This window comes from Xyrauchen texanus, chromosome 25 (assembly GCF_025860055.1).
Source record: "Xyrauchen texanus isolate HMW12.3.18 chromosome 25, RBS_HiC_50CHRs, whole genome shotgun sequence".
Classification (NCBI taxonomy): Eukaryota; Metazoa; Chordata; class Actinopteri; order Cypriniformes; family Catostomidae; genus Xyrauchen; species Xyrauchen texanus.
In genome coordinates this window covers 41846315-41863623 of record NC_068300.1, presented here as the reverse complement: position 1 = coordinate 41863623, position 17309 = coordinate 41846315, and the positions used below count along the sequence as shown (strand labels likewise).

The 17309-nt window shown below is 39.5% G+C and overlaps 2 protein-coding genes across 6 annotated transcripts in view; one reads left to right on the top strand and one right to left on the bottom strand.

Moving 5' to 3' along the window:
• Positions 1 to 236: 236 nt before the first annotated feature.
• The window catches only part of LOC127619001 (putative nuclease HARBI1), a 27720-nt gene continuing 10647 nt past the window's right edge, over positions 237 to 17309 (bottom strand). Inside the window, exons 2-6 of one of the 4 annotated variants that reach the window (XM_052091720.1) lie at positions 13609 to 13677; positions 13431 to 13503; positions 13118 to 13181; positions 778 to 889; positions 237 to 677 (exon numbers count right to left, since the gene is read on the bottom strand). In XM_052091720.1, coding sequence (XP_051947680.1) covers positions 250 to 677; positions 778 to 889; positions 13118 to 13181; positions 13431 to 13503; positions 13609 to 13677 — 746 coding nt within the window. In that variant the 3' untranslated portion in view covers positions 237 to 249. The remainder of the gene's footprint in view (positions 678 to 777; positions 890 to 13117; positions 13182 to 13430; positions 13504 to 13608; positions 13678 to 17309) is intronic. The other 3 variants (XM_052091721.1, XM_052091723.1, XR_007967515.1) reach the window with 3 other exon arrangements.
• Positions 16153 to 17309, top strand: part of ndnl2 (necdin-like 2) — a 14055-nt gene continuing 12898 nt past the window's right edge. Inside the window, exons 1-2 of one of the 2 annotated variants that reach the window (XM_052091730.1) lie at positions 16153 to 16251; positions 16459 to 16521. In XM_052091730.1, the coding sequence (XP_051947690.1) occupies positions 16471 to 16521 (51 nt within the window). In that variant the 5' untranslated portion in view covers positions 16153 to 16251; positions 16459 to 16470. The remainder of the gene's footprint in view (positions 16252 to 16458; positions 16522 to 17309) is intronic. The other variant, XM_052091732.1, reaches the window with a different exon arrangement.

The following is a 17309-nucleotide window of genomic DNA, read 5'->3' as shown; positions in this document are numbered from 1 at the left end:
CCAGTTAAGGAGTTATATAGACTTTATCTTATTAAAAAAATTGGGGAAAAAACAGCAAAGAACTTATATACTTGGATCGCCAGATCCAAAAGGGAGATCTGGAAATCGAGATTCTGAAACTAAAGCTAGAGGTGAGTGTATGGTCACAGGTTAATTCTAGGAAGTATTGAAACCACATTCAAATCTAACTGTTTTTGAATTTGTAGGAAATAAAGAACACCAAATAAATTGTTGTGATTTTGTGTTTATTCATTTCTTTTTTATTTTGTGGTTGGTTGTGGTGGAGGATATCATGTGTATTAATCTGAGAAGACATTGTGGCATATCATATCTCGGACTACCCTTCCATACTGGAAATCTGCAGGGTTGATGGGGTCTTCCTCGGGGTCTTGTATTTGTAGGGCAGGGGTGTTGCTCCCCTCTAATTATGCCAATATTATGGAGAACAACACATGCCACAATAATGTCGCAGGACCTTTCAGAAGTTACCCTGAGGTGACGTAGGCACTGGAAACGTGCTTTCAACAGGCCTAAGGTCATCTCCACCTGGGCTCTCGTCCTGCAGTGTGCCACATTGAAGCGCTGCTGAGGGCCTGGTTCAGGTTCTGGGTAAGGGGTAATTAGTGTTGGTCGGCATGGGTAACCCCTATCTCCCAGCAGAAAGCCATCAATCTCTCCTGTAAGGAAGTTCACATTGCTTTAGTGCTGCATAGAAGTGCAACTGTAAGTGTGTAGTGCATACATTGAAATAAGTGTATAGGACATACATTTACTTACCCCTTTCCAGCCTGTTGCTCAGGGTTGACTCAAGATACATTCGTGAGTCATGAACAGAGCCGGGCCACTTGGCCTCCACATTTGTGATGATATGTGCAGCATCAGATATGATCTTGACAGTGCAAAGAATGAGACATGTTACAGTATTGTGATTTAGTCTTTGGCCATTAGAAACAGTAGGCTGTCAGTGTACCTGCACATTAATACTGTGGAAGGCCTAAGGTCATCTCCACCTGGGAGATTTATATCCACCTGGGAGATTTATACATGATTTATATCCTGTGGACATAGTCAGCTTCGTTTTCGGAAGGTACAATAATGGGCATATGTATGCCATCAATGCATCCAGCCACATTAGGAAATCCTAAAGGGAATTCTAATTATTAGGTTACTTCCAGGGGTCGCAGCAAGATGTTCTTAACTGATCGTCATTTATCAGGTTAGCCTCATTTAAACTGATTTCTACACCACTGACCTGCAATCCTGTGAAACTCCTCTTTGATGGCTCTCACGGGTTTGTGCCCAGGAAACAACACAAAAATTCCCAGAAAGCGCTTAAGAGCGAGGCACACTTTCCTTACCGCTCTGCATACAGCAGCCTTACTAATGTGTTCTGAATCCCCAATGTTATACAGAAAACTACCATTTGCAAAGAAACGAAAATCAACGCAAAGAATCTGCTCGGATGTAAGAGCACGGCCACGATGGCTGACGTTACTGATGTAAGGATGGATGAGATTATGGATGTATCTAATTGACTGTAAAGAAAAACGGTACCGCTCCAATAAAAATGCATAGGGATACGACAAAAAAATCCACTCTGGGCCTTAAAATCCCCTCCCGACGTAAACGTAACTCCCTATGAATTAATGCAGCGTCTTCATCTACAGGATCATCCATAAAAAGAAAATGCCATTTCATTCACTTTGATGCTCTCTGCATGACGGAAATGTGCGCAATGAATGAATGTACCGAAAGAATGAATGAGCTGTTAAAACACTGCTTCCTCTTTAAAAAAGGGGAAGAGACCGAAAGAAACTCTGGGTTTACCGAAGAAAACCTGCTCCCGACCAGGTTAGGTTCACAGAGTAAGTTACTATGGTAACTGACTCTGAGTATAAGTTACCTCTCTTTCAGAAACGGGCTTGACTCACTCTGCTTTCTTGGGTTTGACATACCTCCCATTCTGAAACAGAAAACCCAGAGTTTCCCTCATTTCAGGGTTAACATACTCAGAGTTTTCACTTAACCTCCTTTCTGAAACAGGCCCCTAGTCTTAAAATTAGATACATACAACCTCAGATAAACAACAACACATGACATATTACACCGTGTCATGCTTTATTTAACCAAAACAAAGTGTGTAAAAACTAAGTACACCCTTACTGCTTCCATAGGAATAAAGAGGCCACGCAGTAGCCAGGTGCTGCTAATCAAATGCCATTGATTAATTGATCATCAGCAAATGTGACCTCTATAAAAGCTGAAGTTATAGCAGTTTGCTGGTCAGGAGCATTCAGGTGTGTTAACACAATGCCAAGGAGGAAAGTCATCAGCAATGATCTTAGAGAAGCTATTCTTGCTGTCCATCAATCTGGGAATGGTTATAAGGCCATTTCCAAACGATTTAATGTCCATTATTCTACAATGAGAATGATTATTCACAAGTGGAAAACATTCAAGACAGTTGCCAATCTTCCCAGGCGTGGACGTCCCAGCAAATTCACTCAAAGGTCAGACCGTGCAATGCTCAGAGAAACCGCAAACAATCCAAGAGTTACATCTCAGACTCTACAGGCCTCAGTTAGCATGTTAAAGTTCATGACAGTACAATTAGAAAAAAACTGAACAAGTATGATTTGTTTGGAAGGGTTGCCAGGAGAAAGCCTCTTCTCCGTAAAAAGAACATGGCAGCACAGCTTAGGTTTGCAAAGTTGCATCTGAACAAACCACAAGACTACTGGAATAATGTCCTTTGGACAGACAAGACCAAAGTGGAGATGTTTGGCCGTAATGCACACGCCATGTTTGGCCAAAACCAAACACAGTATATCAGCACAAAAACCTCATACCAACTGTCAAGCACAGTGGTGGAGGGGTGATGACAGGACCTGGGCACCTAGTAGTCATTGAGTCGACCATGAACTCTGTATACCAAAGTATTCTAGAGTCAAATGTGAGCCCATCGGTCCGACAGCTAAAGCTTGGCCGCAATTGCGTCATGCAACAGGACAATGATTCCAAGCACACCAGAATGGCTGAAAAAGAAAAGGATCAAGGTGTTGCAATGGCAAATGGCAAACAGTTAGAGAAGTAACAGACTGGGTGTTCGATTCCAAGAAGTTCTTTAAAAGTCAACTGAGCTACAGTACCATCGAGAAGGAGGCTGTGGCACTAGTGCTGGCTCTAAAACACTTTGAAGTTTACGTGGGAAGTAGCTGTATTCCACTTGTTGTATATACTGACCATAACCCTCTCGTTTTTCTCTCTCGTATGTGCAACATGAATCAGCGTTTGATGCTTTGGTCCCTGTGTCTCCAAGAGTATAACCTGGATATTTGTCACAAGAAAGGCTCTGAGAATGTGGTAGCGGATGCACTCTTCCGAGACTAAGGTGCTGATGATGAGTGAGATGGGTTACATTTAAGTGAATGAAACGATTATTTACAAGCCATTAGTTGTAAATTTGATGATGGGGGTGTTACATCCCAGGGTGTAATTATTTATGTGATACATGGGCAGTGATAATTGTATAGCTTCCTTTGTAAGGGTTGTCTGTATTGTGGCAGTGTATTGTGGTGTTTTGCTCTCTCTTCCTCTTTCCTTCTCAATCTCTCCTCATTGCAAAGGTTAATGGACACCAGCCAACAATGGTTACCTTTTGATTGCTGCCTGGTTCTGATTGGATGCTGGATGGAGAGCTTGAAGATAAAGCTGGAGAGTGAACTCACTTGAAGGAGGCCTTTTTGGTGTCCAAGCTGCTGAGACGGTTTTCTCCTGCCCCAGACAATTAGCAATGGCGTTGGCGTTGTTGTTGTTGTGTCATGCTAAGTGTTTCCTCAACTTGTTGTAGTTGTAACCATTTGTTATTGTACAACCTGTTGCTTATTGAAGTAACGGTGGTAAGAGTTAATTCTTTGTTTCATATTTTAAGATATTGATACTCCTAGAGAATTCTTAGTTCATTGTTTATTTTTGGAAGCCGTAGGGAGGAGGATGCCATTTTTGTTATTGATCATGTTTTCTCCTGTTTTTGGTTTAGAGAGGAAGTAAGGGAAGAGTTTTGTTGTGGATTTTAATTGTATTTGTAAAGGTTAGAAAGTACTCTTTAAAAAAAGTCAGAAGAAATTTATGTTTGTTGTTTTAGCCTGGTCCCCTCTTGAAGCCTTTTGAAGCTTCCCTTTCTCATGTGTAATCTTGTTAATAAATATGATTCTTTGATTTAAGATTGGAGTGATCTCTGGGACAGGAGAGGACACCCTTTAGCTGCCTGTTAGATTTTTAAAATAAATTTTTCCATTCTCATAGTGCATAAACAAATGCCTGCAAACCTCAATGAACTGAAGCAACGTTGTAAAGAAGAGTTGGCAAAAATTCCTCTACAACGACTTGAGACTGATAAAGTCATACAGAAAAGGATTACTTGAAGTTATTACTGCTAAACATGGTTCTACAAGATATTGAATCATAAGGTGTACTTATTTTTTTTCACACATGACTTTTCCATTTTGGCATTATTTTTGTTATAATTCATGTCGGTGTAATATGTCATGTGTTCATCTGAGGTTGTATTTACCTAATTTTAAGACCTGCTAAGGACCAGATGATTTTTATTATGTCCTGATACGTAAAACCATAGAATTTAAGGAGGGTGTAACTTTCTTTTTCTCATGACTGTATGTAAATATTAAGAACCAGGGCTGCACCAATACCACTTTTTCTCTTCCGATATCGGAAACCTCAGTATCGGCTGATACCAATCCCGATCCGATACCAGTGTTTTTTTTTTTTTTTGGCATAATCACTTTAGAATTATTATGTTATTACATTATTGTGTAGATCTAATTGGGAGTACTCTTTAATATGTAAAGAAACACAAACCTCTAACTACACATTATTGCAATATAAATGTATAGCTTATTAAGAAAATCTGTATTATTAACAAGTATACTGCATAATGTAGCAGCAAAATGAACCGTAATTCCAGCATAAGTCAGAAAATTGTTTAATTTAGTTGTATGATATCAGCTCAATTTTCATTCACACAGTTATTTTTTGGAACCCATTCAAATTAAGTATCATTTGTAAACAAATAATAATATATTACAATAGTAATATATCTCAATCGAGCACCTTTAACTTTTAAATCCTCATGCTTTATTTTTACATTCTGAACTCTCCAGGAAGTCCTGTATATTTCTGTTTGTAGGCAAGTTCACAGTAGTTTAATTCACTTCGTATTCAAATTCTGGTAAAATGCACCTCTGGTGCCGTTCTAAATGCATATTATAAGAGAACCGAACTACTGAGCATCTACATCTGTGATGTGGTTTGTTACTCAAATAGTGTAGGAGAAGGTTAAAAATAGCTGTGTGTGTGTAAACAGAGCAGCGCCATTCACTGACATGCTGGAGCTGCATGTGTATTTTATACATTTACTTATTAAACACAGCTTTTTGTGACTCACAGAGATATCACACGTCTTCAAGTGGCTTTGAATAAAATGCACGAGTCATATGAACTACTTTAATTGTGTTTTATGTCATTTTTTTGAGCTTGACAGTAACAAACATGATTAACATACAGTATCGGGTTTAGATCGGACTCAGACCGATACCCGATCCGTCTAAAACCTTTCAGTACAAGCAGATACTGATCCAGGTATCGGATCGGTGCATCCATATTAAGAACACGTTACCCTATTTCTAGTAGGTAATTTCTTATTTCACTATTTAAGTTCAACTTAATTCTCCACCTTATTTTATTTTTTACTCACAGCTACTTTAATCTGCTCACCTTGAATGAAAAAATATAAAATATACAAAAATGCTAAAAGGAGTCACCAATTATACCTGGGCGCCCGCCCAAGTAAAGTCTATGTGTGGGAAACACTGACATGTAATGATAAATACGCGATAATATAAATTTCCAATTTATCTGCCCGATAAATATTGCACACAGCTTGCACTAAATCACTTAGCTTGACATCAGAACGCCACTATTCATAATAAAGTAACTAAAAACACTAAAGTAACTAGCTGTTTTCACAAAGCAGCGGATATTTGACACAAATAAAACCAAGATATTACCTTTAGTTGATGCTAAACATTAACACTTTGCGTGAAGACGGACTTATGTGCAACCAGCCTGTTTCTTCCTTCCAGTGTTGCCAACTACTTTCAATTAAATAGCTAAAAAAAATAATTTAAAAATATAGCTGCGAGCAGTGATGGCGGGCCCAAGCCGGTGGCACCGCCACCCCCTGTGCCTTTAGGGTTGCTGTGCACGATGGGCAATAACGTAACCTTGCTTTGACCGTCGAGAAGAAGATGTGTGCTGTAGAGCTCCAACGAACATTTGCAACGACAGCTCTCGACCTAGTTAGAAGCATTTCTTGTTTGCATGACATGTGGACTTAATAAATCCTTATCTTGAGCCAAATAAACAAGCTGACATTCAGTACAACCTGTGTCTTTTGTTTAGAACACATACAAATGTTATTTATGTTTTTTATTTTGTCAAGAGATTTAAAGCACCGTTTTTGAAGATTGCGCATGTGCGAACGTGCTCTACTATGTAAGAACAAGCCGATTATTGAATCTGGAAATGGGTGGGGCCTGTAACGCCTTTAGGAACCAAACGTGCAACACTCATAAATACCGGTTGTAAATCACATTCCCTCACTCGTCTTTGAGATGGCTTCACGTGTTTGGATCGTCGGCAGTTCCATCATCTGCAGACTGCATACTCACTTCTGTGAGCAGCGCCTGGATGGAAACCTCGGTCTTCAGTGTGAGATCACCTGGGACGGCAGAGGAGGCAGACTCTGGGAGCAGCTGTTTCCAGCTCTGCGCTCTCTCAGGGCCAAAGCTACAGCTCCAGATATTCTCATTATTCACCTGGGAGGGAACAGTTTGTGTCGGGTGGGCCGCAACCGCCTCGATTTTCTTCGGGAAATAAAGAGTGACCTGACCGAAGTCTTACAAATGTTTCCCAGAACCAGGCTGGTGTTTTCTGGCATTTTACCCCGTCTAAATTGGAGAGGACAGACTGGCAGGACTGGCTATGGCATTGAACGAAGCCGGCGGTGGATCAACGGCGCCATGTCTGGCTTCTTGGCAGAGAGGCAGATGCGCTGCATTCACCACAGAAACATCGGCTTGTTCCATCTGTGCAGAGATGGAGTCCACCTGAGACCAGAGGGAAACCAGCTTCTGCCGAGCAACCTCCGAGAAGCTCTGCAGGTGGAACTCAGAAGATGAAGCAACAAATGTCCTTTTAAGGGCAGCAACAATGGTTCTTTTAAGAGCCACGTTCACTCATTCAAATAAAAAGCATTTTCCAAGTGTGTGAAATTCGTTGTTCCTCACCTTACTTGATGTCAGGTTTCAGATGACTTGTTTTTAAATAAAAATGTCAATTCCTCTTATCCATTCCTTTGTAAGCATTTCAATATAACTTTCAAACCATTCAAGAATCGTGCACTGTTTTCTGTGCTGACCACAATCCAAAACGTGCCAAAAAGCAGTGGTTCTCAAACCTTTTTGTTTTGGTGTATTTATATAAAGACAGAGAATATTACTTGCCTTACCTGATTAGAACAATGAAAGAAATAAAAAAAATAACTAGGGAATCACTAAAACGAGAGAATTATTCTTATTTGATGATGCTCTCAAAACATTCCACAACAAATCCTTGAAATTGAATGACATTCAGAACAGAACATGAATAAAAAAACTCTCTCTTTAGAATCAAAATGTTTTTACATTTGCGATGTATTTGGATGCTAAACTATTCTTTATTATATATAGGCTTTGTACTTTACTCACGCTCCAATACCGACGTAGAAAATCATCCTCTTTACATGCGCAAAAATATGCTTGGAAACATCACAGTGGAGCGGTGCTTACTGTGAATGATACGAATTGTACTACTGACTATTTAAACAGAGTAATTTTTATATGTTAGGTTTACTATTTTATTATTATATTTTATTGCGGCTATAATGAACAGGCTGCGATGTCAAGATTGCAATGATGGAGTGTGTGTGTGTGTATTTGTAACCTTAAGTAATCAAGGTTTATTTATGCATTTATTTATTCATTTGTTCTTTTATTTATTTATTATTTAACATGCATGCGTGCATTATTAAAAGTACCATTGCAGCAACGAGAACGGGTCTGAGCCAAATTATGTTAAAGATGTGTTCTGGTGACTGGCGTGTTTTTAAACCAATCAGATAAGTGTAAATCGAGAGTTAGCGATTAGCTCATCTGATTGGCTACATGAAGAAGTTGGACCCGCCCTCCACTTCGCTCTCCCGTTGGAACAACGTCATTTCAACAACAAAAGGTAGTTTTATCTGAAAATTAATCAGAAAGTTTCATATTATTACATGCAAGCATGTTTGATATATGGACAATTGTTCGAATCCCATTCCAGGTGTCGCTGTCGACCCCCCCTGCCACGCCCGGGTACCAGCTTCAGCCCGGCCCTGATGGCCGCGGGTTCTGACCTGTGTGCAAAGTTTCAAGAGTTTTTGAGCACGTTAAGGGCCCCAAAAGTCCCGGAAACCTTGAAAAACAATCAAACAATCAAAAAGCAAATCTCACCCAACAGAGAACCCCCCCCCGTCAGAGAGAGACAGAGAAAAACACAGAAAAACACTGACTATGTCTGTCAGAGAGAGAAAAATTACAAGAAATCCACATTCAAACCACAATATCTGACTTTCTGTTGGTCGGAGCTAATGACTGTAAATTAGAAAGTTGTTCGGCTTGACGAGAACAATATACACGCCGAGTTTTGTAACTGTAGATAGAACTAACTAAGTTATAACACACTTTATGTGTCCTTTTTTAGTCCTAAATCAATTTCCTCGCCACGGCCAAACCGTTCGAGATATGAAAAATCCGTCCGGAATGTAGCATCCTCAATGTCTTGACTTCATGCCGACCGAGTTTGGTGGCGATTGGATTAATTCTCTAGGAGGAATATATATAATTCCAGAGCATGTGTTTCCAAACAACCCATAATAGCCAACTTCCTGTTGGGCTGGCGTAAAACTTAGAGCAAGAAAGTTGTTCGGCCCGATGAGATCTACAAGTGTACAGAGTTTCATATTATTACATGCAAGCATGTTTGATATAAGGACAAGTGTTCGAATCCCATTCCAGGGGGCGCTGTCGAGCCCCCCTGCCACGCCCGGGTACCATCTTCGGCCCGGCCCTGATGGCCGCGGGTTCCGACCCGTGTGCAAAGTTTTAAGAGTTTTCGAGCACGTTAAGGGCCCCAAAACCTTGAAAAACAAAAATAAAAGCATTCTCACTCATCAGTCAAATCAGCACCCTCCCCACAGACACAGAGAGATGTAGGGTCAGTGAGAGAGGGAGAGAAAATTCTCCAAAACATCCACATTCAAACCAAAATATCTGACTTTCTGTTGGTCTGAGCTAAAGACTGAAAATTAGAAAGTTGTCCGGCTCGATGAGAACAATATAATTACTGAGTTTTGTGACTGTGGGTCAAAGTGTAAACCAACCCCCTCACTTTTGTCAAAAGGTGGTGCTACTGAGCCCCTGCACCACGCCCGTTTCTGAAACTTTGCACATGTCTACTGGCTAATAAATGTGATGTGTCTATCGAGTTTCATGCAATTTCAAGTATGCTAAGAGTCTCAAAAGCATCAAAAAAGAATATTCAAGTTTGAAGCGTTGCTGCGGCAACAGGTATCGAAGATATCAATAATCCTTTCACATGTCTACATCTGCCGTGTGTTTACATTATACACCTAAAGTTTTAAGTAAATCGGGTAAAAAAAAGAGGGTGATTTCAAAGCATTTTGAAAATGACACACTTCCTTCTGCCAGTTGGTGGCGCTATAACTTTGACTCACAATAGTCACATCCATGCGATCGGCCTCTTACAGCGAACACACTGCTGAAGTTTCATCGAGATCAATTAATGTATGCAGAAGTTATAACACACTTCGACATATCAAAAATCCGCCGGCAATTTTTCATCCTCAATGTCTTGACTTCATGCTGACTGAGTTTCGTGGTGAAATTGGTGGAATTCTCTAGGAGTATTTCAAATTCCATTGCATGCGTTTTCCAAAAAACCCTAAATAGACGATTTCCTGTTGGGCTGAGGTAAAAAGTAAAAGTATGAAGGATATATGAAACGATGAGATCTACAGTGAGGAAAATAAGTATTTGAACACCCTGCTATTTTGCAAGTTCTCCCACTTGGAAATCATGGAGGGGTCTGAAATTGTCATCGTAGGTGCATGTCCACTGTGAGAGACATAATCTAAAAAACAAAATCCAGAAATCACAATGTATGATTTTTTAACAATTTATTTGTATGATACAGCTGCAAATAAGTATTTGAACACCTGAGAAAATCAATGTTAATATTTGGTACAGTAGCCTTTGTTTGCAATTACAGAGGTCAAACGTTTCCTGTAGTTTTTCACCAGGTTTGCACACACTGCAGGAGGGATTTTGGCCCACTCCTCCACACAGATCTTCTCTAGATCAGTCAGGTTTCTGGGCTGTCGCTGAGAAACACAGAGTTTGAGCTCCCTCCAAAGATTCTCTATTGGGTTTAGGTCTGGAGACTGGCTAGGCCACGCCAGAACCTTGATATTCTTCTTACAGAGCCACTCCTTGGTTATCCTGGCTGTGTGCTTCGGGTCATTGTCATGTTGGAAGACCCAGCCTCGACCCATCTTCAATGCTCTAACTGAGGGAAGGTCTTGCAATACATGGCCCCGGTCATCCTCTCCTTAATACAGTGCAGTCGCCCTGTCCCATGTGCAGAAAAACACCCCCAAAGCATGATGCTACCACCCCCATGCTTCACAGTAGGGATGGTGTTCTTGGGATGGTACTCATCATTCTTCTTCCTCCAAACACGGTTAGTGGAATTATGACCAAAAAGTTCTATTTTGGTCTCATCTGACCACATGACTTTCTCCCATGACTCCTCTGGATCATCCAAATGGTAATTGGCAAACTTAAGACGGGCCTTGACGTGTGCTGGTTTAAGCAGGGGAACCTTCCGTGCCATGCATGATTTCAAACCATGACGTCTTAGTGTATTACCAACAGTAACCTTGGAAACGGTGGTCCCAGCTCTTTTCAGGTCATTGACCAGCTCCTCCCGTGTAGTTCTGGGCTGATTTCTCACCTTTCTTAGGATCATTGAGACCCCACGAGGTGAGATCTTGCATGGAGTCCCAGTCTGAGGGAGATTGACAGTCATGTTTAGCTTTTTCCATTTTCTAATGATTGCTCCAGCAGTGGACCTTTTTTCACCAAGCTGCTTGGCAATTTCCCCGTAGCCCTTTCCAGCCTTGTGGAGGTGTTCAATTTTGTCTCTAGTGTCTTTGGACAGCTCTTTGGTCTTGGCCATGTTAGTAGTTGGATTCTTACTGATTGTATGGGGTGGACAGGTGTCTTTATGCAGCTAATGACCTCAAACAGGTGCATCTAATTTAGGATAATAAATGGAGTGGAGGTGGACATTTTAAAGGCAGACTAACAGGTCTTTGAGGGTCAGAATTCTAGCTGATAGACAGGTGTTCAAATACTTATTTGCAGCTGTATCATACAAATAAATAGTAAAAAAATCATACATTGTGATTTCTGGATTTTTTTTTTTAGATTATGTCTCTCACAGTGGACATGCACCTACAATGACAATTTCAGACCCCTCCATGATTTCCAAGTGGGAGAACTTGCAAAATAGCAGGGTGTTCAAATACTTATTTTCCTCACTGTATATGTGTACCGAGTTTCATATTATTACATGCAAGCGTGTTTGATTTATGGACCAAGTTTTCGGAACCCATTCCAGGGGGCGCCGTCGAGCCCCCCTGCCACGCCCCTGTACCAGCTTCAGCCCGGCCCTAATGGCCGCGGGTTCTGACCCGCGTGCAAAGTTTCAAGAGTTTTCGAGCACGTTAAGAGCCCCAAAAAATATAATAATAATAGTAATCCTAACGAAAACAATAGGGCCTTGCCTTTTCAAGGCTTGGGCCCTAAAAATTAAATCGCTATATTACGTCATTCATGATGTCATCACGTCGTATTTGCATTCTGCCTTGTGTCAGCCCTTTACATGTTTGCTTCTCTCCTACATTCTGTGCTCATATACTGTATTTTAATACAGCCGAATTCCCAATAAAGCTGTTCTCACGTACATATTTGTTCTGTTTCTGTTGTCAGACAATGGAAAGTGTGTGAAATAGTGACTGAAACGTCACCCATTAAGACTACATGTTAACCAGTAGTCACTTCCAAGTTATTTCCAAGCTGCTGCTCCTCACTGCTAAAATCCTGATTTTCTAACATAAGTTAAAGACAACGGCTGTGCTGTGATTTCGGCTATATTTACATGTAAAAGGATCACTCAGAGAGAAAGATAGAAGCCACAGAATGTCTTATTTTTTTTAACAGTGAGTGATAAGAAAGAACATTAATGGTCAAATTAAATTGTTTAAATTACAACAAAGGAGGAGCAAACCATACAGATTATTGATTTGTCCTTGACAACTCTGTTTGCACATGTGCTGCTCATTCACATCTGTGTCAACTGAATGTGCTGCTCCTCTGTCTGTCACTCACTGAACAGAGTAGACACAGAGAGAGGTATGCCTGCGGCGGGAAAGCAAGTCCTCGCGCTCGCACGGCAGTACTCAGGGACGTACTGGGACTGAAATTCAGCCCGGGACTTTAAGATGGAGAGGCCTTTTATGCGAGTGCCCTTGGTGCACGAGCAGAAGGATTTTTTGCAGTTATTTTAATTCTAATAGTGTTTTTATGGTATAAAGAGAATCAGATTACACTGAAGACCTTCAAGAAATTTTACGATGACACCTGCCTCTTCAGGTTGTATAAGCAAGTCACCACTGCACTGAACACAACCAGGTCAGCAAAACCTAATCTCGAACACATAAGTCACAGTATAGTTAGTATACTGCTAACTACCAGCATGTCATGTGTACAGTCAGTCGGAGTGATAAAATGGTTACAAATACTAACAAATACCCACTCAGATACTCAAAAACCACAATGCAGTCCCATAAAATAGAGATTTGTGTGTGTGTCCTCACTTTCAACTCTCCCTGGCTCAGTTTCCCCTGTGCTGGACCCTGCCTCTGCTTACTGATTGTACAGCTGAGAAGAACATGAGAAGAACATCAGTAATAAATATGACTAAGAATAATACATTTTCTAATTCAATCTGTGCTTCAGTCAGGTTATTATCTAGTATGTGGAACTATTGGCATTTTATCCTATATGTAAATATGTAATATTGTGCTGTATTTTTCTATTTTGTGTGTGTGTGTCCTTAATAAAGCTTTGATTGATTGACTGATATGCCTAATATGATTGCCTACCCAGCCTTGCACACTGCCCCTCTACCTGTCTGTTTCCTGCTGCTCCTCCGCCTCTTCCTCCTCCTCCTCTCTCCTCCTGCTCCTCCTCTTCTCTCTTCCTACATTGGAATTATACCAAGCCATGTAATAAATGCCTATATTTAAATGCAAATATAAACAATTTCAGTGTATAATAAATCACTAATATATCCCTAATCGTGCACCTGTCCTGTCCATGCTGCTGGGTCCTTCCTTCCTCATCTGCACCTCCGGCTGCCACAGCACTCTTTCCACTACGGAAAAGGTCTGTTAATTTGGCGCATTTATCTGCCTCTTGTGCCAACATTTTTTTCTTTTTAATTCTTATTTTTTCGGCCCCACCCATTTATTTCTCTTCTATCCTTCTTTTTGCCATTTTTACCGTTCGTATCTGTTGCATTCACACAAACCCGCCGAACATGACCAAAAGTAAACTCCTTTGATCGGCGCCTAGTTTGAGCCAATCGGATGTCAGGAAAAACGAGGATCAGTCCAAGTTGGGAGGGGCCGCTCGTATCCCCCCTCAGATTGAAAGTATTGGTCTGGCCCGGTCTGAATCACACACACACACACACACACACACACACATGTTGTGTTTCCATGTTTTATGGGGACTTTCCATAGACATAATGGTTTTTATACTGTACAAACTTTATATTCTATCCCCTAAACCTAACCCTACCCCTAAACCTAACCCTCACAGAAAACTTTCTGCATTTTTACATTTTCAAAAAACATAATTTAGTATGATTTATAAGCTGTTTTCCTCATGGGGACCGACAAAATGTCCCCACAAGGTCAAAAATTTCGGGTTTTACTATCCTTATGGGGACATTTGGTCCCCACAAAGTGATAAATACACGCTCACACACACACACACACACACACACACACACACACACACACACACACAGCGTTCCGCTGCAGCTGAGAGGCCGGTTAGGCCGGTCGCGTAACTGGCATGTATCATTAAAAAAAAAAAAAAAACTCTTTGACCACTCAAATGGACCGGCCGTTCGGGATTGTTCCCGGTATTCCCGATGGCCAGTCCGCCCCTGGCAGTACTGACGACTCTTCAACTGAAAGTAGCTAAGATGTGTCCAAAAAGTCGCTAGATTTGTCGCAAGGTGCTTATAAGAAAAAAGTCACTAAATTGGCAACACTGCTTTCTTCTTCAGACAGACAACTCTCCCGCGGCGCAGCTGGCGCTCAGATTCAAACAACCGATTCTCGGGCATTCATTGGCTGAACAGTTCCGGCAACGACGATTTTGTCCAATCACAACACAGAACTGTTCTGAACTTTTCACAGCTGACCTCATTTTCTGTGGTTCTGTGGAATACAGTTCTGTTCTGCCAAATATCAAATTATATTACAATTTACCACATTTGTTAAAGAGAGGGGTAACGAATTACTTAACAGTTTGAGATTATTAAATTATTTGAATCAAAATATCCTTTATTATTTTTATTCCGGTGGGTGTTTCTGTGTATGAAGGACAAGTGCATTATAATAAAAACAAATATTGTGCTATTGCGTAGAGATTAAAATATCATCCCTGTCCAAATATAGATTTATTTTAAATAATTCATATTTGACAATAAGTCCAGGTTTGGTCAAATGTAGATGTTAAGCCACTGTTTTTGGTTAAATGTAATGTCTTGATGTGGAACTTCAGTGAATTTACCATGCACTGAATGTTATAAAACGGAAAATTACTGTTAAGTTGCAGTTGTCGTATTTTTTATTACACTGTATTGGAAGTAATTTTATTGAATAGTACTGTAAAAATGATTTTCATTAGTTTATTACTTAAAATCGACATCAAACATGCGTAAATAACAAATATTCTGTGTTTTTAAATAAACGCTCACAGAGCAGGAAAAAAAATAAAAAAAAATGTATTGGTCAGTGTTTTTACACTGATATCTCCTAAATTAACAATCAAACCCGTTAAAAATAAACAAATGATGGTACAGTTGTGTGTTATAAAACGGTGGATTCTTATAATTTAAAGTTACAGACTTTGAATACTTTTACATCAGATTTATTGAAAAACATGTTTTTTCTGTATTTTACAGGTATATTCTCTTATACTTGATTACGGTAAATGTCAGTCAATTTATTTGTATTTATTTTTTTACAGTGTGCGTGAGAAGTGCCCGACAAGACATCTATGGCAAGTGCTACAGGAAGTGTGGTGTGAAATGTCAACAGAGTATCTGGACAAACTGACAGCTAGAATGCCAAGGATCTGCAAAGCTGTTTTTTTCTAATTATAATAGTACTTTTTCATGTTATTAATGTCCACTTTGCTGAATAAACATACCAGTTTATTTCCATAAGAGCAAAATCTGTACATTATTCCAAACTTTTGGAAACCAATCTGTGTGTGTGTGTGTGTATTAATTAATTTTAAATATTAAACATTGGATTTTACTGTGCATGAGTATTTCCCAATAATTCGAATTAATCAGAGATGCCACATTTTGTAATCTTTTTGGAATCCTTGCCTAGTAAAATAAAAATATATATGTTTTCAGAAAGGTGAGCCCTCATATCCAAAAATCTAAAGAAAAAAATTTGTGAAAAAATAAATAAAAAATACAACTGTCTTTCTCCAGCGACACCTTTCTCCGTTTAACAAAATTCACATATAATATGAAAATGGGCAGCAGATGGCGCTGTGATGTTCTGCTGTTGTCCAGCAGATGGCGCTATGATGGTGTTCCGTTGTGACCGGCGCGTCACTGACTTGCTGTAGAAGAAGCGCCTCGGAAACACTGTTCACAGCTAAAGCTAAACATAACATTTAACATCAGAGAAAGGTGAGAACTGATTTAAAACATCTCTATTGTTATTATTTTAGTAATATCAAATAATATTGGCTGTTTATCTAGATATCTAAGTTAATGGTCTTGATATTAATGTTTTTAAGTTTCTTATGTTTGCAACATTTAAAATAAGAGCGGCACAGTACGTGAATGTATTTTATTAACGGTCATTTACATTTCGTATCTGTTTTGAATTTTCAGGCTTTAATCACGATGTCTCAGAGGAAGAAAGTAGTTCCAGCTTCTCAGAGCAAAAGTCAGAGAGTAAGATATACATTTACAAACCTGTCAAATAAATCGAAATAAAATACTTGTGTTTATTGGTTAAGTCATATTGTTGTCAACGTGTAAACTATACTCCCAGAGTAACAGGTTACAGTCGAGAGACCACATTGAAGAACTCAAATCGACATAAAGTTTTAGGATTATTATGACGTTTAAACGAATGAGAAATATATTTCTAGATAACGTATCATATGTTGGCAAATAGACCTTTTCACAGAATGTGATGACGTGTTTCTGCCTTATTTAGCAGCGTAAATCTGTCTTTTTTTATATTATACTCATTGAATGTAAATGTATAACATTATGCTTTGTTATATTTTCCTGGAATTAGTTTTAACAATTGAATTACCACAGCTGTGTGGGGGGTTCTATTAAAGCTGCTGAGAGAGTGACAGTACATTTTGCATCTTTACATTCTTAATCCATCACGTTCTATTTTTTTTTTTTTTTCAAACGTAATAGTGTTTTTCTTTTGGTCTTGGAGCAAATGGGTACGTGAAAATAATATTTGCTGTAATCTCCCATTCAGTGCTGTCGAAATTTACCCTGTAAACATGTGAAAAAGGTCTATTAGTGACTGAGCATTAAGTAACTCTTGTACAAACCGTCAGATTTCCATTGAATCATACAAGCTTTAAAACATTCTCAAATCATGCTGGATAATATGATCATCAGGTTTGTTCATATCAGCTCCAGTGTATGTGGTCATCAAAGCAGCATACATTTTCTATCAAGAGAAGTATTTTTACTTATGATTTCAGATTTTG